Genomic DNA, 21,507 nt, shown 5'->3' with positions numbered 1-21,507 from the left:
AAAATAAAAATTGAAAAGAAAAAACATTGAAATAAACTTTTGTTTTCTTCGCAGAAATAGAGGCGAAAGGAATATTTAGATCAGCAGATGATCGCTTGTCGTCCTCTACTTGAACAAGCTCATTGGCCCTCATAAATCATCATCTTGATGATGATGATCTTTGTTTACGAGCATCCTCAAGTTACCTTGGAACATTTCATCTACGATAATTATACTCACAGATCTTTACACTTTTCTTATTTACAAGTGATCAGTAAACTCAAGATACTTCGTAGAGACAAAAATAACTCCCAGCAAAATTAGCAATCACTATTTGCATGGATCACATGGACTTTAAGGGCAGATCACACAACATGGAGTTGGCTTCCATCAGCCTACATTTCTTAGTACACCGTCATCTTTGCATTCCGAGAATCCGCACACCTAGCTCGGTTCAAAGCCTATGTGTAAACCATAATACCATGTAACAAAGCTTTGAGAAATCCATGAATACCGACAGTGAATCATCGATCCCGCCGCCACGATCAGCACGATGAATAGTACCACTGGCGTCTAGACTACATACACTTTTCACAGCACGAATTTTCAGGGGATTTTTCACATTCCACACTCCCGGGAAAATCGAGGATCGCGGAAAAATCACTTTCGCACTTCACGTCGCGTTTATTAACCGAGAACAAGGTTCATCCCGCTGGACCTTAATCCCGGACCTGATCATGTCCGCGAATTATTGGCGCCCGCAAGACAACTCTTTTTCGATTAAACAAATCCACGATACTGATCATATGAACTTGGTATGACGAGTCTCTAGGAGAGGTCCAACAGTTTCTTGGTGGTCATCAACATGATCACGATCCAATGGTGGTTGGTCGCAATGAATAATTCAAAAACAACAGTTCTATGATCGGCATGTGTTGATCGTCAGGTGGAAGAATAGGTCGATTCTTAACGGACAACGTTTCAGGTGTACTCGTATGTCGCTGATGCATGTCACCTGTGAACTTTGTCTTATTTAGGGTCTTGACTTGAGGAAATGCAAGTGGAAGCAGGTCCGGAGATTGAGGCAAACTGGAAATGCACAGCTCAACGGACAATTGATGGTGTCTTTCAGAGCGATCGTGGGCTATTTACGACGAAGGGTCATTGCTCATGATCTTCATATCAGCTGCTGTGCTCTCGATTGGGGGCTTTCCTTGCCAAGAGTCTTGTGATAATTTTATATAATATATTTATTCGGAATTGAATTTTTATTTTGTTTTGATAGCGATGAATGGCGGCGGTTGTTCGGCGAAAAGCGTGCCAGTGTAATTAGCTGGTTCGTTGACGCAACTTTTGGAAAGTACGTAAATGCATATGTAAGACAGACGGTGGAGATCGTATGATCTCTGTGTTGACAAATAGTATTCAATAAAAAGTGTTTTTGATCAAGGATTTTGTGGGCTATTTATAGAACAGAAAAGCAGTTTAACCTTCAAAAAATACGTTGATAAAAAGATAATCAAGATGATAATAAAGTCAGGAGGTGAAATCCAGTAGATGAATCCAAACTTGGGGGAATGTTTTTGGTACATTCCCAGCCTTTGTGCAAAAATCGCGCTTACGTAGCTTATTTGATTATTCTGGTGAAATCGTTGCTCACGTCTTAATTTCGAACAAACAGGCTCAACGTTAGTATCACCAATAAGTGAAACTGAAGACGAAAAAATCTATCTTTTAATGAAGAAGAGACTGATGCAACTGAATGACAGAATGAGGTAATTGAGAAGTTAAGTTTCCGAGAGACTGATAACAATCTTTGGCTTATTTACCTATGGAAGGTGGAGATTGAACTAAATCTTGCCGCGAAAAAGGATCTGAATGTACAGATTCCTCTGATAAAATTGTCAATCTAACGATTTGCCACGAGCTTTGCAATATCAGATCTTCAGAAACTGACTTCTTGATGAATCAATTCCAAATGGCTCAATGGCGCCCAATGTGGGGTCAGAAAACTCTTGAATGGCCTAAAGTTTGAAGTGAAGGCGGTAATATCCTTCAAATTTCGTTTTTGGTTTTCCAATAGGGACAATCAGTCTTTCTTTTAAAACTTTGTTCCAGGATTAGATCCAAGCGCACTTGCTCATCTCTAGGACTCCAGTTCTTGCCTCTTTTCCAGGGACCATTACAACCACTGGCTATAAATGCCGCAATCCTGCTACTGTTTGAAAATATGTTATATAACTTAAAAGCTAGAAATTGGAAGCTAAAAATTCCATCTGAGGGTTTAAATGCCTACGCTATAGAATGGGACAGCAATTAGATGAATTAGGAGGGGACACGTCCTACCCGAGGTCTTTTGGAGCTACACATAGCACTGGCTAATGTTGGAAGCTGGCCTTCTTCCCAGGTAAATGCTTAGGTTTGGTCGCTGATATAACATATCTGTCACGTTATGAAAAGACATGGTTTGGTATGGTAGCGAGTGGTATAGTTATTTCCCGCGAACACCACGGTGTCCTGGTGGCAGAGAGCCTGTAGTATTTTACTACTAAGATAAGGGTGCCAAAAACATGAATGTGGAAACAAAAGATTTAAACTCTCCAAGTGGTCAGAAGTTACAAACTCCATCAATCATCATAACATTCATAGACCCGCCCCCGACACTGAGCTGCGCAGGACAGAACATGTCGGGTGTTGGTTACTGGGCCCTCGAAGGAAGGCAGAGGATATCATGCGCATGTTGGGTGAATAGGACTCGGGCATGGACTTTGGGCACTGGAGGGTGAAGTTCATTAATGCTCGGAAGACCAAATCTACAAACGTGGAGGGTTTCAGCTTGGTATTCGAACTGGACCAAAAGAGTCTGAATGTGCTCAGGGAAAGTCACTATATGGTTCTCCACTTTTTCCTAAATAGATTGAAATTCAATCATATCAGGAAACTGAAGAGCATCATCTCCATTGTGAAAGCGTAAAAAACAGTGATGGTCTTCGACTCACACAATATAGAACAAATTGCAGCATCTTCGGTGCGCTCTCCCACAATGGAGCTGCGTGCGGAGGATAGTGCATACAGTGGCGGAAACTCCGTATAGGGGTTCGCACTAGTGAAGGGATTAGAGAGTGAATCTTACCTGTTAGTAACTTCTCCTACACCATTACGGAACAGGCGGAACGAAGGGAAGCCAGCGACGTAAACGGAACTGACTTGATGCCAGTTCGAGTGATCGAATCTATGCAAACCGGATACCGCGAACCAGCCACAGCTTTCAGTGGAAAACAAACGAATTCTCCCCGGGATGAGATGAGACCTTTCATGGATGAGGACATGGGCGCCTCCTATCTGCTGGCAGCGAAGCTAACAAAGCTGCAGGATTGCCCCTTCCTTTTTTTGGTGCAAGAGATAGAATCTGCGGCATTGGATCAATAAAGGGGGCTAGGATCTTCTTAGGACCGAGAGCTTGGGCCTTGATGTCAAGACGGTTAGAGACAACCAAGCTGAGACAGTTCTGTTCCTAGGATTTAATTACGGTCATCATACGAGATTAATGGCGAGAGGAAAAACATCATAGTTGCTTCCGATTATTTACCCCAGGAGTCTTTGTATCCTTCACGGACGCAAGGACTAACGGATCTAGTAGTGTATGCAGAACCAAGTGGTGTCGAACTCTTAATGGGATGCGATGCGAATGTTCAACATATTTGTTGGGGCAGCAAACTATTGCAATCCAAGAGGAGAGAAGCTATTTGATTTCATCACTTAAGCTGGTCTCATGACTGCAAACGTAGCGTGCTCCTACGTTCGTGGGACCGAGAAGAAGAAGTGAAGTAATTGACCTAACAATCTCTACCTCCGAAGTATAAGAGTTAATTACACACTGGCGGCTGATAGACGAGATCTTATTGTCAGATCATCGATACCTAGAATTCAACCTGACTATTGCGGGCGAACAAAATATATGGTGGCAACGCCAGCACCAAAAACCAACCAACCAACATCAAACCGCACTGGTCAAACGAGAAGAATAAAGATAGGAGACTACAACTTTGTGTCCGTTGATAATTTCTCGTAAATCACAACCGATAATAGTTACGTTCAAAGAGCAGGTAACAACCGCTTGCTTTCGCAGTGTTCCAGGCCAGCTCCCAGCAATTGCGTGCTGAAGGAGTTGCAGGAACCGTCAACTCTACCACTTCTCTCAGATGGTGTAATTCCATCGGGTTTTCTAAGAGAGTCCAACTTGGCCGACTCATCCTTTTTAAGAACTCTGCACAGCCTTGAAGTCTCTCTTTTGCCTTCCAGTTCTACACAGTACGCTCTAAAGGAGTCTCTGCCTTAATAAGGAACTCCAAACATCTCGGTTTTGCGCCGAGGTCCACCAATTCGATATGCCTTAAAGCTGCCTGGCCTCTTGACCTACGCCAGCACTCCATCTCAGGAAGGGTCTGCATCGTCTTCTTTTTCTACCATCGATATTGCCCTTATAGACTTCCTGGGCTGGATCATCCTCATCCATACGGATTAAGTGACCGGCACACCGTAACGGCTACGAGCTTTGTCTATCGAAAACGGACTAGGATTGGTTTCGCTCCTCGACAATGGTAGCGAAGGCCCTCTGAATGCTCGCTTTCTTCAACTTGAGAGAGAATTCCAACGATATAAGCTAGACATTCTGGGCCTAAACGAAGTAACATGGTGAGACTCTAGGGACGCTCTGCTTTCTCTCTCTCTTGCGGAAAGCCGAGTAGTAGCTGACGCGAATCCCGTGTCGGGTTATTGCTGACGGCTCGCTCTCTTCACATGGGAGCCGGTTTCTCATAGACTTCTGACTGCAAGATTCCGGTCCAGGTTAAGGAGCATCACAATTATACTATGCATCAAAAGAGACTCCCGATATAGCGGAGAAGGATGCTTTCTATGGGCAATTACACGCAGTTCAGGGGAGGCTTCCTAAAAGTGAGGTTTGATAGTGAGGGATGATCTATATGCCAAGTTGGGCTCTGACAACAGATCTGATGGGAAAGCATGCTTTCGGCGACCGTAACGATAATAGGTGGGAGATTTGTGGCTTTTCCACCGACTCGTCATTGGTCATTTGAGTTTTAACTGACCGACATCGTACGAACAATTAGGTTGATGTGCGTAACAAGAGAGGCGCTGACACCTCGAAAGGGATCACCATCTGATGGTCACTTGCAGGGTTGTAGAACTACAGACCAAGGTTTTCAGGCTGACTGGTCATCGAACTCTCCCTATCAAAATTAATGGACAGAGCATCGAAAGTGTTGATCAATCCATATATCGATCTGGATGTTGCATGACGCATTAACAACGTTAGATCTGCTCTCGCTGCTTTGTCTAGATTTTAGACGAAGCAGAAAATGCAGTTATCTCAGCACCAAGATCGAGTTGAGACTGTTCTGTGCCAGTGTTCTTCCTATGTTGCTATATGGGAGTAGCACATGGAAAGTGATCCCCATTGTTACTCAAAAGTTCCAAGCCTTTCTCAGCACCTGTTTGGATCGTGTCATCGGAGTACGCTGGCCTGATATTGCTGTAAATGACGAACTTGTTCGGCGCACAGGTCAGTCATCCGTATGCGATGTGATCTAAAGACGGAAATGACAGTCGATAGGTTACACATTAAGGAATCTACTCTCCCATGATGGCAGACGAGTGGGTCTAAAAGCGCTTCCCGCAGAACAGTGGAGGAGGAATGCGGGAAACCCAAGAAGTGCGTAGGTGTGGTTGGGATTTGCTTAAATAAAATAGATGCTGGTTTTTGGCTTGAAATAAATTGCTAATTTTTAGGCTCAGTCCCTCAAATCTTCTACCGTAATTGATTTTAAAAATTCCCACGACTTCACCCTCTACGTCAATTGATCACAGGACGGGTTAGTAAAAAATTAAATACTTTCTGCCTACCAACAAAAAAATCCCTATGCATAGTCAGTTATATTTTAGCAACTTGACCGTAACAAACACTCGAAAAAGATACATATTTACTTGGATCCCGTGACTTTAACGTCATTCTATAACTTGTACTCTTCCAACCGGAACATCTTGAATAAATTTGCTTCCTCCATTTACAATTTTTTCTTATAAATATCTTTCCTTTTAGCATGCACCTGACGCAATTCACCTGAAGGACTGAAAGGCCAAATATGCTTGTGTGCATTGCACACGTCATAACGATTCTTTACCCTCATCTGTTTCTTGGAGAAGTGAATTGAACCTGTTTCTTATGGTAATTAACTTTTTGGACAGGTGTTGGAAGTGGTTGGTTGCACTTTTTTTAAAGTGAAGTTTCTGGGGATTAATCCACATTTGCGTATGGATGAGGATATGAACAAATTGAAGTTGGATTGAGACAGGATCCTAACGAAAATATTAAATGAATCGCGACTTGGGTAGGGGGTGAGAAAAGGAGAACTTGGAGGCCCAACGTGACTACGTGATCCACGTCAGTCATTTAACGACTATGAATAGTCTTCTTGATAAACAATTGCTTAAATTTTCAACCCCAGATCAGAAAGTCAATCAGCCCTAATTGACCTATTTTGAATCAATCCAGTGATTTTTATCAACAGGATATACAGTAATTAATTTCCCTGTTCCAGTTCTTCTCTCCAATCGAAAATAAGTCTTGTTTATCACTTCCCCCGAAAATATTTAAATATTTTCGATATTTTTTACAATTTCACACGATTGACGAGAATCCTTCAGTTGTCCGTCCTTTGGACTTTTCCAGAAAACAACCCGACGACGTCACTCAAGTGAAAACAACCCCGAAATGCTATTTCAATTATCTGCATAAAAATCGAAAGTACCAGATTTCATAGCTGTTGACTTTGCTTGAAAAAAGTTTACATTAAACGCATTTCCCGAAACTTTCCTCTCGCTGTGAATTGAGCGTTCATTGAAGAAATCCAAGATGTTATTTACGTTCATTAACAACCTTCGAAATTTGTGTATTTATGCATGCCTTGCCTACTGTAATTTATTTTCTTAAGATCGTCTGTTTTGATTTACGTGCAACTGTGGACCTGCGATAAAAGTCCGGAATCGATGGCATTACCGAGGGAATTAAAGCCTCCATCATACAACACTTAACACCAATCATCCCCTTTTCGCCACACAACCCCCGGGCGAATTTCTTGCAAACATGATTGATGATGACTTTACGAAATTTATTAATTGACCATCTGCTCGGACATTGCTCGTCTGCCCTGAAATGTGGTGCAGAATCGATTTTGGAAAAATTTAAAGATATTCGATGCCTGTTTCGTTTGATTTGACTCGAGATCTTGTAAAAAATTGTGTGTTTATGTGGATCATTAAAAAATTAAGTAATTAAGACTTGCTTACAGGAAATACGAGGTTTAGCGTTTTAAGTTCGCTTATTTGTCTACTGACAAGAGCAGGTGGCGGAAAATTTTTCAGGAAATATGCAAATCATGTTATTTATGGAAAATAGAATGGTTGTTTCCATGGTTACATATAGATAAATATTTATAGACAACCAGCAACAAATCTTAGATTGGCATTGCGTGATGGGCTACAAGTGCATGACCTCAAAGTGGGACTAAACGAGTCGAAATACCGGGAGCTGGACGCTTCAGGTATAAAGGCTTAGTGTTCATTTTGTGTCAGAAATACCCTTATCACCTTTTCCCATTCCCGTATAACTCCAATTCAAAATATCCCTGTCATTTGTTTCGAAAAGTACTAATTGAGTCCTTTCATTTGACACCCCAGAACGACCTTAGTCCGTGAAAGAAAAAACTCCTCCGCTTTCACAAGTATGGAGAGCCGCCCTTAAACCCAGTGTGAAATGATCCAACCCGTTGTATGTAAAGGGAGTAAATTTCGTTACAATTGGTTTAGCCATTTCCGAGTAAAACGGGTGTGATAGACAGACAGACAAACAGACATCGAATCAATTCTAATGCTCACTCGTCGGCGATCTTGGGAGAGTGGACTGCACTGCATAGCGCAGTTCGAAATGTTATTGTCGCCCCTCCTTCAAGTGTGACCTATCCACTGCCACTTCCGTCTTCCGATCACAGCGCGTACGAGTGACAGGCCTGTGCACCGACCAAGGTGTCCCTTTAAGATTATGTCAAGTCAGTGCACTCCGATGATATGACGCAGACAGGTATTAACGAAAACTTGAAGCTTTTGGGTAACAGTGGAGTTCGCTTTCCATGTGGTACTCCCATATAATAATAATAATAATAATCCCATCCCCCGACACAATCCCGGCCACCACGAGGGAACGTGTTCGACTTGAGGTCATCGGGGAAACTGGTGACTGAGAGCCGATGGGGGCAGAGGCGGCGGCATCAATAACACCACGCTGCACTGCAGACAACAGTTTCAGTACTCGCCGAAGCACTCCTTTCCACCGTCCAGCTGAGGTTTCCGCTGTGGTTCGGGACGAATTCCAAAGAGCGTGTATAGAATTCTCGGATATGGATCCTTTGCATAGACCAGGTATTCCCAGGCTCTATGCATCTCCAGCAACTCCGTGAATTCTATCTCAAATCAATGATGAGATTGCATCTCGGCTGTGTGGTGATATACCGCTGCTACAACTACAATCACTTGTGTGTTGCGGCTATCAGATTGCACGGTCAGAAGATTCGCTTTCGTGTTATTGATTTGAGTGACCAAAGAGATTCACCATGGAAAATCCGTCTGGAACGTCGGCGGGACTCACTAAGGCAGGACATTGCTAGACTGATTCAGATCAGCACTGGCAATGCGAGAAGACGGGTGAGAATGCAGAGGATTCACCGGAACTATGCAATCCCCAGAGAGATACCCGTAGTTGAAATTCTGGACACACTAAAGCGGATGCGGATGTTACCGAAGAGGAAATTCGACGAGCCATAAACAGCTCGAAGAACTGGAGAGGCCCAGGTCTGGATCAAGTGCAGAATTTCTGGTATAAGACCAGCGCGGTTTGATGCTGACGTTGCCACCTTATATTTGGTCTTGTCTTCATTGATGTGCAGCCCAAGATCTCGCGCCGCCTGTTAGATCTCGGGTCGTTCTTCCCATGATGTCAATATCGTCAGCATAGGCCAGTAGTTGGATGGACTTAAAGAGGATTGTACCCCTCGCATGTACCTCAGCATCACGTATCACGGCCAGGTTAAAAAGGACGCATGATAAAGCATCTCCTTGTCTTACACCGTTGTTGATATAGAATGGCCTCGAGAGTGATCCTGCTACTTTTATCTGGCCTCGCACATTGATCAGGGTCAGCTTAGTCTTATTAATTTCGTCGGAATACCGAACTCTCGTGACCGTGGACAGTTTTACTCTGGCTATGCTATCATAGGCGGCCGTGAAGTCGCTTTGACGATGCTGGGCAGATTCTCCCGTTGACGGGAAGCCACACCACTGGCAGACCGGTCCGCCAATTCCGCTGCTAAAGCGACGTGGGTGCCTTCCTGAAATATAACGTGGACAATCCGATGTCGCAGTCGGAATACAGTGAGCCAACAACCCGGCCTTTCGAATTAAGGTCCAGTATATCACGAATTTCGGATGCGGATATTCCGGTGTAGTCGCAGCTGCACTTCGGTCATCAATTAGAAACTCTAGTGGAAAAGCCATCCACGATTTTCCAGCCAACAGAAAGGAACATGCAGCTCCTCGATCAGCGGCTAAGTTTCGGCCTACGAAGAAGACGCCCTTATTCGTCTCCCTCTCACACCAGTCGATAGACCAAGTTCTTCATCACCGAGTTAGGTAAAACCTCCGATTCTAGGTCAAGCAGAGGCAGTGCCCACTGCAGTCGAGGAACATTTGACCCAGCACCAGTGACCTGCTATCTTGAGTCCACAGCACAACCGATATTTGTACCCGAACGTTAGCGCAGGGAAAAGTGATCTTCCTAATCTCACGTGACTCCATCACACGACGGGGATTATGTAGCGCACCCCACTTCAGACGGTAAAAACTCTCACCAAAAGGGGCGCTTATTCAGTTCGCAACAAAACAGTTGAATTGGAGCAGCCGACCAGCTGGGGTCGTTATTGCATACTTTATTGTATTTGGAGTTGCGAATATTAAATGGCACTCCTTTTTATGTTAATTCCAAAACTAAGTATTTTTAATTAATCGGATCCAGTGAAGCTATTAGCTAGCAGTTCGTCAATGATATCTCTTCCAAAACTTGAAAAATCGGACAAAAAATGAAGCAACCTCTGAAATTGTATAAAATGTTGAAAAAATTGGGTGTTAATGTCTTGGATTTCACAAGAAAGATTAATGTTGGGGGGTGACATGACAAAAAGAAATCAGAGCAAATCTACTTATTGACATCATCATGGATAGTGCTGATGACAAATAGATTGCTTACATTGATGATGCTAAAGAGCAAATTTGTGGAATGAAGGAATCCCCGAAAATTGTGACAAAACCGAGTGGTCTACAGCTTAAGCGCCCGCCAAACCTAACAAATACTTAGCCCCGTGCTTCCTGGCTGTAGTTTGCTCAAGTTTCAGTACGGTATTCGGTTGCTATTGATCCAATAAGTGCCAAAAGTACCCTATTCGTGTCATAAAACTGGACGACCAGTAATAGTACTGACTGAATGTGTACTGAGAATAGTTATGTAACAGTGATGACGTATGCCCACTATTAGAAAATTGAAGGAGGGGATACAACAAAAACCCCGGAAGAAATGTGAAAGCGTTACGACTAGAACGAAAAAGTTGACTGATGGTTTCGTCCAGGGCAGATGCAACTTACCATCTATCGTTACTTTCGGTCACGTTGCTCACAGGGCAGAGGTGAGGCAGCGCCTGATGACTTGCCTCTGCCCTGGATGAAACCGTCAGTCAATTTTTTTTTGAAAACTTGGGTGTTTAACCCAAAAAAGAGAAGTCCGTGGACTACAAAAGAGGAAGTAAGTTGCTTCCCCAGTGGTCCGGTCCGTCACCAAGTTGGTGCGGACTTAGGATTCCCAGCGTCCGTTACGACCACTTGCAAGAAACACCAGGACCTAATTGTCTGATAGTGATTACAGGATTTTCGGCCGACCAGGATCAGGGTCAAATAGTAAAGATATTTACGATACTACTGAACACTTGTTGATCAAATCAGAGGTTCGTTTTTTTTTCAGCCCAAAAACTGCTACTGGCTTTGGGGTCCTTTCATCGATTAGTGACGTATGATTTGATCAAAAGGCCGTTTCCCTGAAGTCAGTTGAATATTTACAAACATCTACAAAAGTCCATAGCTGGCTACTGGAAACAATTCATTTCACAGCCATATTAATCGGATATTCCATTAAACCAATTAAAAGCTGCTAATATTATAGCTAGCGTGAGCGTATTGTTATTTGTCACGCGGCATGCGATCAGTGGTGATGAATACATGTTCAGCTCTTTTGCGCGTATTACAGTTCATTTAATAATAGCATTTCTTGGTATTTACAGATAATTGTAGCCTAAAACGATTTAGTTTTGTGAATAGACACAATTGTTAGATAATTGCCAAAGGAAGTACCTCTAAATTGTCTTCGGAGTAAAATCCACAAACTAGCTCCAACATATTCCGGGACATTTCTGTGAGTAGTAGTCATTGTAGATGCATCGTCGTTCCTCGGATTATATGAATTATGCACACAAACATTAAAAACAGTGCATAAGGGAGGTCACGGCGCGTAAACGATAATAACACAACACTGCACTCTACAATACTTGCAGATAATACAAATACTTTATTAAGAACAATCATAAAAGCAAGTTGATGCAGTCAACAATGCCCAACGCGTTTATCGGCTCATTTCATATATAACAATACACACCGCGTCAGTTGGCAACAATTAAAGAGCATTCAATGGAATTATAGGAAAAAATAGTGAGTAAACTGTGGGGGTTGTGTGAATCGTCGACTCCAACTCCGAGCTCGATGCAAACACCACATTAACATCACATATCAAAACACTGTCTCCTCATTTGGCAAGAACAACTTGTCGCCTAACGCGTACCGGGGGAAAAAGATAAAAATCCGTGAAAAGTTAGTGCGTTACCGGAGATGCTCTCGGTCAAATGCACCGTGAAACCCGACAAATGCGTATCCAACTTGACCCTCTTGCGAACTGATCTCCATACGTGCATATTCCACTTGTTACGTACAAAGAAAAAAAAATTGAATAATTACAAATTTCATTCATGAAATTCAATTAGACAACATCCAATTGCTTTAAATTAAGTAAATTAAGTTGATTCATGCCACGGGGTCTCCGTTCCGCGAAACCTACGGGCTCAAGTTGCTGAAGAATTGGCCTCGCGGGGGGAATGAGGGCATCGACAACACTTTATGACGGATAGGTCGTCCTAATTCAAGTACACTATCTCGAGCTGAACTTAAGAACTGACTCCAGAAACAATAAAGATATTCTAGACGCTTGTAGGCAACAGAGTCAGCTTCTCAGCTGGACGAATTGCTTGGGCTCTCTTATTGTGTTTCTTATCTGGAATATAAAGAATAATTTTAAGTGAGTTGGAAGCTTGGCAGCCAACAGTTGACATCATCCATTGTCAACTGTTAGCTGGATGAGACATTACCAGCGAAAGTTTTGCATGAAATCCAATGCTCTTAGCATGGCTTTCTGGGAAATAAAGGGTTTCCCCTAGCCTAAATTGCTCCAGCGTTGTTGATAAGGACCGATAAGACTACGATAATGTCTGAGCCTTTTCTGAAAATTTAAATATGGTAAACTCTCTCCATTATCTTCAAATCCAGCTTATTCCATCGAATATACTTTTGGCCAGCAGTTTACTGGAATACGACGAGTCATCAGTAGTTCGTCAGAAAATGGTCATGTTTTTTTTCAACTCCATTTGGATATATCACAAGGCTATTAACTTTAAAGATTAAATTTTGAGAATTTTAGATTTTTATTTATTTAAACATTTTTAGATAAATAACCCAAAATTTAGCTCACATTCCTCAGCTCTGGGACTGTAATTGTAGGCTTAGATACAACCGCTCAAGCGATGACTTAGTTTAGGACATACTTCTTGGTCCTCCTCTGTTGTCTTGATTGACTTCCATTCACAGTTTACGGTTGACTTGGTTGATTGGTTTTAATAGAATCGAAACGAGGGTTACACGGACCGGGGGCAAGGTCATTCAGATTGGATATGGTAAAATATGTGCATTGGAAATGAATGTGATTTTAATAGAGTTCGTTTCGAGTAGGTTTCCATTTTTAATTTGACCAAAGACGGAAGAGAATGGATGGTTCGAGGGTATGAATGGATAACGTAAGTTCAGAGAATCTTATTATTGTTTAAAGTGATTTTAATTGGGTTTTATTGTACTTGTGTTGGGGACAGTGTTTCAATTATTGAGCATTTCGACGCTGAGGACGAAATTTTTCCGGAGATATCCGGGCTATAATGACGGAAGTCCAAAGAGTTTAACGGGCTTAATCTATGTATGAAACGCTGCGGAATGGATTGATTTTTTTCCTAACAATTAGCTGTGATTGTGCCAGTCGTATATAGTAGACTTATACTGCGGGTCATCTCAGAAATCATACCAGTGGCCTATGACTCAGTTCACCTTGGTACGAGATTGGCCCTTTTCTGTACAGGATCTGTCCAAAAATTTCGCTAAATGATGTTTTGCAGTCGACAGCGCTAATTGTTGCGGGGAGGGGGCAAGGGGGGTGGGAACTCTGAGCGGAGGATCTAAACTTCGAAAAGAGACCAATACCAATCGCCTGCAGGAAGTTGTTGACACACAGTTACTTCCCGGGCAGAGGTACCTTCTGCAACCTCATCGAGAAAAACATTAGCCAGATTTTGGGTAAGCGTTTTGTATTCCCAATTTCTGTGAAACTGAGTAAAAATGGGTCGGAGACGATCAACATGCTTCGAAAAGCCTACGGTGAGGGGGCGATGAAAACGAGTCAACTTTCAAGAGATTTCGGGAAGGTTGGGAGTCTACCAGCGACGAAGACCGCTAGGGACGCCCGTCGAGATCACAAACGAACGACTCGGTGCAAAAAATATGTCAAGTTTTGAACAAAGACCGACTATTAAGTGCTCGAATGATTGAAGAGGACTGCGAGTTACCCAAAAACAATCGTTCGTTACATTTTAACAGATGATCTTCAAATGAGGAAAGTCTGCGCGGAAATGGAACCGAAAGTCCTGATGAGGGAAGTGTCAGAAATTTCATGAATGCTACGAAACGGATCCATAATTTTTGGACGGAATGATAAAAGGGAACGAGATGTGGATTTTTAAGTATGAAAGACGATTGACGGTTTCGTCCAAGGCAGAGGCAACTCATCAGACGCGGCCTCACCTTTGCCTTGGGGGTAACATGACCCAAAGTGGCAACAGCTGCAAATCGTTCCTTTTTATATAATCGCAAATTCTACCCTGAACGAAACCGTTAGTCGTCCTTTTTTGCATATTTGGATACTATGTCCAAAACGAGGGTTTCGTGAACCAAAAAAAGTGAGAGTACTTTGCTCTCCATTTGGTCTAGTCCAACATCAAATAGATGTGAACTTAAGATCCCTCGTATCTCAAACAAAAGCAGTAGCGAGTGGCACACTAAGGAGTCTCCTTGCCTGAAAAAAAGCAAGGATGACCAAATCGTGAATCTAGACGACTTTCAGACGCTAAAGTGTTATATGGTTCCACAAGACAGGGGGAGTCGGGGGTGGTTTTAGGGAGAAAAAATTCCACACTCTGACGTGAAGTATTAAAAACGTTGCCATCGAATTAATTTCAAGGATATTACCTTTGACGGTACAATGTTCAAGTTGATTGACGTTGAACCAATCTCGTGCCCTCATTCGAACTCTGGCCGATCTTAGATGTTTGTGTTCATCTTTGTGCTGTTCCGCTGCTGCAGATTTGTACAAGAGTGAGGCAAAGGCTCACTGGAAATTACATTTTTTCTGTTTTATGAAAATAGCCTGCTCAGCTTTAAAAATAAAGAGCTCCCATCGAAAGATTTTTTAGATAAAAATTGATGGAGATTTTCCATAATCCTCACAAGAGAATATTATTTCAGTGCAAAGGGCATGATGTCATCTCATCTTTTATCAGCCACTGTAAAACGTGGTTTTTTTGAATTTAGAGCCTCAACACATATCAGTTTCGAAGAATGAACACTCGAGAGGATTATATTTTCCTAACAATATAACAATAATAATAACTCCGCCGTAGCCGGTCCCAAGCCCGGTTGTGAAAGGGCGAGGGATGGATTGCTTCAGTCTGAATGGCTGTACGCCACTGCAGGAAGACACGAACGAGTGGCTCAGGCTCCACCCTCAACAATGTGTGGGAGGGTGCGCGACTAACCTTGAAAAGAGTCTCTGAGCTACCATCGTTAAAAAAGGGCTTCCTCTTGCTTCCAGAAGAAGAGCGTAATGGTGCTGGGGTTCTCAAACAACTTGGTGTGCAGAATAACCTCAACACTTCCACCTAGATGCTGCTAGCAAAATAGGAGAGAGACCCGATAGTCCGGGAACTTTTCTCACTATCGGCGTTCCCGAACCCGATGTTAAGAAGGTTCGGGAAAAATCGGGCTGCCGGCTCTACTACGGGCTAGGGACCGTCACGTTACAAGTGTCGGCTCATAAAACCATTGAAGGTAACGTGCAGCCCTAGGCATCTTCATCTGAAATAAATATGTAGCATTGTAAAACGGTGACTGCACTTATCAGTCGTCGGATCAACAGCTGCAAGACATGTATATACCTCATACAAGAACCGTGGGTTGTTGGTGGGGTGGTGAAGAGCCTAAACCTCCAACATGTGGACATGTTGTATGCCAATGGAAGTGATCGATCCCGCTCCTACATGGTAGTCTCAAAAGACTTCCACGGTAATTTGGCTAACGACCAATGTAATGGCGTCACCACATCGGCTTAACTATACAGAGTCAATAGGGAGATAAAGAGATACTATGGTGCTCTACATATTTCCTCTATGACGCTGAAGAAGTTCCCAGTGGAACATTCATCAGAGCTATGCAGCTTCCGACCGATCAGGCTAACATCTGTTCTACTAAAAGGACTAGAAACACTAGTAGATCGGATCATAAGGGATACGCACATTCCTTAGTGGTCACTTCAAGTGCAACACGCCTACCAGAAAGGCAAATCCACGGAACTCATGGCAAAAATTGAAAAGGCGATGCCCGAAAAAGAATACGCCTTAGGCGCATTCGTGGACATCGAAGGTGCCTTCAATTTGTGATGTGGCAAGACAACATGGAATCGAACCGCTGCTAATCAGTTGGATCCTTCACATGCTAGAGTGTAGAAAAATCCACATATCGATCGGCCAGAATTCTATTGAAGCAGGATGTATTAGGGGCTGCCCGCAGGGAGGGGTTCTCTCTCCACTGTTATGGCTCTTGTAATGGATACCCTGTTGTGGCTCTTGGAGGACAAAAAAGTCTTCGCGCAAGCATTTGCGGACGACCTAGCCGTAATAATTACCGGCAATATGTGACCGCCTGAATGGAACTCTGCTTGAAATCCACAGTTGATGCCTCCGCAAAGGACTCACGGTGAACGCTAGGAAGACTGGATTAGTTACGTTCACTAGGAACGTCAGGTGGGGCAGATACGCTATCCGCCTTAGGAGTACATTTCGATTCCAAGTTAACGTCGAAGCACGATATTCAGGAACAATATCACAAATCCTGCAGATTGCTCTGGTGCTGTAGGAATGCGATAGGTAACACCTGGGGACTTTCACCCAAACGGATATACTGGATGTATTCATCCATAATAAAAATCATTTTGATGTATGCATGCATCGTCTGGTGTCCGAAACTGATCTTTGCTAAAAGCAGGATCAGCTGCTAACGCAGATTCAGAGGCTTGGTTGCTTAAGTATTACTGGAGCAATGCGTACTACGCCGACTGCGGCACTTGATGCTATCTTAAATTTACCCCCCACTCACTTGGAGGTGAAACGGAAAGCAGCCAATGACGCATATAGACTCGATATCATTGGGGCGTGGAAAGGCGGCCAATCACACCGTCATGCGTCTATCTGGAAATTCCTTGAGAAACATCCGGTAGCCTTGATGCCGACCAATAATATGGTTTCTAGATTTGTCGTAATCACCGAAAAAGAAGAATGGTCAACAAATGGCCATGAGTCTTTTCAGATTACAGACTTAATAATCTTCACCGACGGGTCAGTCATGGAGGGCGGATCGGACGCAGGGATGTTTTCGCGGAATCCGATTATAGAACTGGCCCGATCCCTCAGAAAAATGACGACCATATTTCAGGCGGAGAAATATGTCATTTCATTGGCAGCAGAAGAATGTTTGCGACAAAAACGGAGGCGTCGCAACGCTCGAATCTGTTCTGACAGTCGGGCGCCATTATCAGCACCGACATATCAAGCCAGTTGGTGTGGAGTTGTCATCAGGTGCTGCTGAAACTTTGCCGACTGAACGAAACATTCCTGATGTGGGTGCCGGGCACTCTAACATCGCTGGTAATGAGGAGGCTGACAGACTGGCTCGCCGAGGGTCAGAATCAGCTCTTGGAATCCGACCATCTACTGTCAAGTCTACTCTGAAGGGTGAAATTACAAGTATTCACGCAGCTGAGTGGAGAAATTTGGACTCTTGCCGGCAAGCGAAAATCCTTGTGAAAGAGCCTAGAGTCACTGGAGCAGCATTTTTGTTGTCCCTAAAGAACTGGGACATGAAAACCCTAGTAGGGCTTTCAACGGGACACTGCTCCTTAAACTATCATATGGAAAAGATTGGGGTGGTGGTTTCGGCTATGTGAGGAGGAAGAGGAGACGGCCCTGAACTTTTTATGCAGTTGCCCGCCCTCCTCAGATCTCAGACGAAGACACCTTGGCAAGGTTTTCTTCAATGAAGAGTTTGCACACTCTCTGCCTCTGGAAAATGTTCTCAGATTCGCAAAAGCCTGTGAACGCCGAAGGCGGGAAGCTTCTGAATAGGCGATTTACGGGGATAGTACAATGGGCCTGAGTGCTCGGAGCTGCGGCTCCCCCCAGTAAACTAAATTAACCTAAGATCATTCTCTCCTGCCTCCATGCTCTTGGTGTATATCCCAAGACCATGCTGACCCTTACCACTCTAAGGAGAGACCCTAAGACGATTTCTAGACCACTCTGGAGCAGTGCTGGGAAAAGATCATCTCCTCCGGTTGATTTTAGTAATTTGAAGGCTCCCACCGCCCTTCTTACTCTACCTTCCGAGTAGACCTCATTCGCTAGCTTTCAATTTAGCAAGAATTTTAGTTTTCTTCGTCCAAATTAATTCCTAAGTAGCAAAACCATCACCATCATTAACATCAGCGCAAAAACTGGCGTCCGGATAAGGCTTGACTGAGAAAGGAACTCGACGAATTCCGGCTTTGTGTAGAGCTCCACGAGTTCATTACGTGGCGTCCTGGCTTACATCACCACTCCAACTAAGACAGCGTCTACAACGGCCTCTTTTCCTATCATAGATATCATCCCTACAGACTTTTTGGGCTGGATTACTTTCACGTATACTGATTGGGTGACTCCCCCAATCGGATTTGATCCACAATTAAACGATCGTGAAATCGTCCATAAATATCTCCTACGGAACCTAAGCTCAATGGCCCCCAAAAATCTTAAAATTAAAACGTACAAATAACTCCAAAAAAAGTCGCACTCACCATCAACTCGGGTTCGCTGTACGTCCCTTCCAGCACATTCGGTCTTTCCAGATCCTCCGCATTGCGCAACTCCTGCAAACTGCCCCAAACTTCGAAAGCCTCCAAGGTGGTCTGTTCACCACATTGTCCATCAACACTTTGTCCACCCCGATCCACACTCCGCGGTAGATTCTCGAAACTCATCGAGTTCGGACGATTCACACCAAACACTTTAGGGCTCAATTTGTACATTAAATTCGAGTCATCAACCACTGCTGCCTTTTTGGTCTTCTTCACTGGCATGTCGGGTTGAAGGAACGCGTAGTCGCCGTCTGTTGATTTCCCGGCAACCGAGCTGTTGCCTGCCAACATCGTTATGTCGTCAATGGACATCTGGAGTTGGCGCTTGTCCTTGTGCTGGACGAAGTCAATGCTCCTTTCCACGGAGGTGATAACGTCGTCGCAAGATCGAGTGGCAGTCAGGGTCCCCGGACTTTTCACATTGAAGCTGGCCAGAAGATCCGGGATTTCTTGCTTTTTGGATGGCGATGGGATGACCATTTTTGGGTCAGGCATGGCACGGACAGTGAGACGCGTATTGAAATCCGCCGACTTGGATTTGGCATGCGCAATCGGAATGGAGTCCTTCCGCGACAGGTCCGGTTCGATGTTGTTGCAGATCGCGTGCGGTCGGGAATTATTCAGGTTGTTGGAGCGATTCATAACTAATCCAGGGAAGTCAACGACGAGAATTCGATCAGAGATGTTGTTGCAGTCATTGTGGAAGCCAATGCCTGAGTCCGAGTTGGATGAGGTCGTGGTGATTTCGCTGTGATTGCTGGGTTGCGGTGAGTTGGCTTGCATGAACGCTTCATTTCGTCCGGCGTTGGGTTCATTTTGACGCGCTGACCCTGCGTGGCGCACAGTGGGCGGCAGGACTTTCATAGTGTACATGCTTCGGATCAAGTTGACGACGTATTCCGAGTTGTTTGGGAACTCCAGGCAGAGATTCGAAATCGGGTCCTTGGTACAGACAATTTTGAACTCAGTCGCACGGCATTCGTGCGTGGCGTGATCACACATTTTTGTATCCACTACGAAGACATGGCAACTGTTGGAGATGATAACGTCGCGCGTGTGATGGGGGATGGCAGCCAGCCCGTCCAGGGGGACAGGGTCGTCATCGATACTGGCGTATATGGCACTCGTGACCAGACCGAAGAAGCGGTTCTCGCTCTCGGAGGAGCTGCTCACGTAGTTCAAGCGCGTGGAAGGATACGTAGCCAAAACGGTTGCATTGGCATTCTTCAGGGTCAAGCAGTTGGGCAGAATGGTCATGAGGACGGTGGTGGGGTTCCGCTTTTCCTGGCGCATTTTCCTTATGCAGCTCCGAACCGTCTGCAGCTTGGAGCTTGTGGCGATTTGCTTGGGCATTTCAATGGTCCCCAGATACCCGACAATGGCACGATATTCCAACGAAACGTTCTCGTTCGGCATGATCTCCGGTTGTGAGGCGTCGCTCGTCTTTCGGACCATGGCGCTGACGTTGGAGATGTCCTTGGAGGTGCTCGCGTTCGGTGAACGGATGATATTGTGCGCCACAGACGGCGGTGCGTCTTCGATCACCGGATGCAAGGGAATAGGCTGCTCGGCTCCAGCATTTATTGGACTATTCCGACTTTTCTGGGGCGAATTCCGGAGTCTGTTCATTTTGTGTTTGTGATGGAGGTACCGTGGTCGCACCCTATTAATCTGGCTGACCACGTTCTCCTCGTCCGAGCTGTCCGAGAAGTAATGCTCGGCGATCTGCATCCTGATGGTCCCCAGCGAGTTCCCAATCAGCTGCACAACCGCCTCGTGCGGCAACTTGGACACATTCATCCCATTCACGGAGATCAGGAAGTCGCCGGCGCGCAAACCAGCCTGATCCGCGGGCGAGTTGGCCACAATGCATGACAGAATGCACGGCGCTTGGCCGGAGATGGTGAATCCGAACCCGTTGAAGCCGCGGCTCACCTCCACCGTGCGGGTTCCGTAGTTGGGACGTTTCTTTCGACGTCGGTGATGGTGATGCATCGCGTAAATTGGTTCGCGAACGAGCGGATTCCTCACAAACGGCAATTTCCACAACAGATTTTACAGCCCCGGGGCATGCAATTGACAAGGTTGGGCAATCTTATCCCCACAACAGAACTGCATTCCAATGGAGTGGTGGCGGCCGCGACGATGGCTGCGGGTACCCGCGATGGCAACAATTCGGAAATTATGCAATTTTGTTACAGCACTTGACCTGAATCCATTGCTTGCGGTGGGCAGAAAGGAGAGCACTTTAGAACTGAGGCGGAAAACGAGCGGGAATTGCAGCGGAAACCTGGGATTTCGGGCGTAACGTGGGTGAAAACACAAAACAAAGTCATTCAAATCCACTTGGAGTTGTTGGACGACAACGAAACACTCGTTTGACAGCTAACCAGTGCGTGTAAACAACGTTGCCAGTCGCCATGGAAACCGTCAGAAAGGGGAATGGAATTTGGTCGAATTCCTTGTAAATAACCAACAGCATTGCCAATATATGTGAATTTGAAAGTACTGCCCGGCTAGTGCGAGTGACATCTATTGGTGGCTAGTCTCTTTTCGGTATGCAAACTATAAAAACGTTTCAAAATATGTCGAAATTTGTTCGGTTTGGAGTCAGTTTTTAAGATTATAATTATTAAGAAAGAAACAGCGTATCTTAATGAAGTTTATCCAAGATTACCTGCTTTGGAATTTTGATAATAGAAATGGTTTTGATGATTAATTGACAGTTTAACTGTTTGATTAATCTTGGTCCAATGTTTGTCATA

At 44.4% G+C, this 21,507-nt stretch overlaps 1 protein-coding gene across 4 annotated transcripts in view; it reads right to left on the bottom strand.

The window, feature by feature from the left end:
* Positions 1 to 21,100, bottom strand: part of LOC119658718 (regulator of G-protein signaling loco) — a 103,091-nt gene extending 81,991 nt beyond the window's left edge. For 2 of the 4 annotated variants that reach the window (XM_038066338.1, XM_038066340.1), the window contains exon 1: positions 18,683 to 21,100. In XM_038066338.1, coding sequence (XP_037922266.1) covers positions 18,683 to 20,737 — 2,055 coding nt within the window. In that variant the 5' untranslated portion in view covers positions 20,738 to 21,100. Of the gene's footprint in view, positions 1 to 565; positions 763 to 11,505; positions 12,476 to 12,569; positions 12,701 to 12,766; positions 12,870 to 18,682 lie in introns of those variants that run through there. The other 2 variants (XM_038066344.1, XM_038066341.1) reach the window with 2 other exon arrangements.
* Between the last annotated feature and the right edge of the window lie 407 nt (positions 21,101 to 21,507).

This window comes from Hermetia illucens, chromosome 6 (assembly GCF_905115235.1).
Source record: "Hermetia illucens chromosome 6, iHerIll2.2.curated.20191125, whole genome shotgun sequence".
Taxonomy (NCBI): Eukaryota; Metazoa; Arthropoda; class Insecta; order Diptera; family Stratiomyidae; genus Hermetia; species Hermetia illucens.
This window is presented reverse-complemented; position numbering and strand designations above follow the sequence as displayed.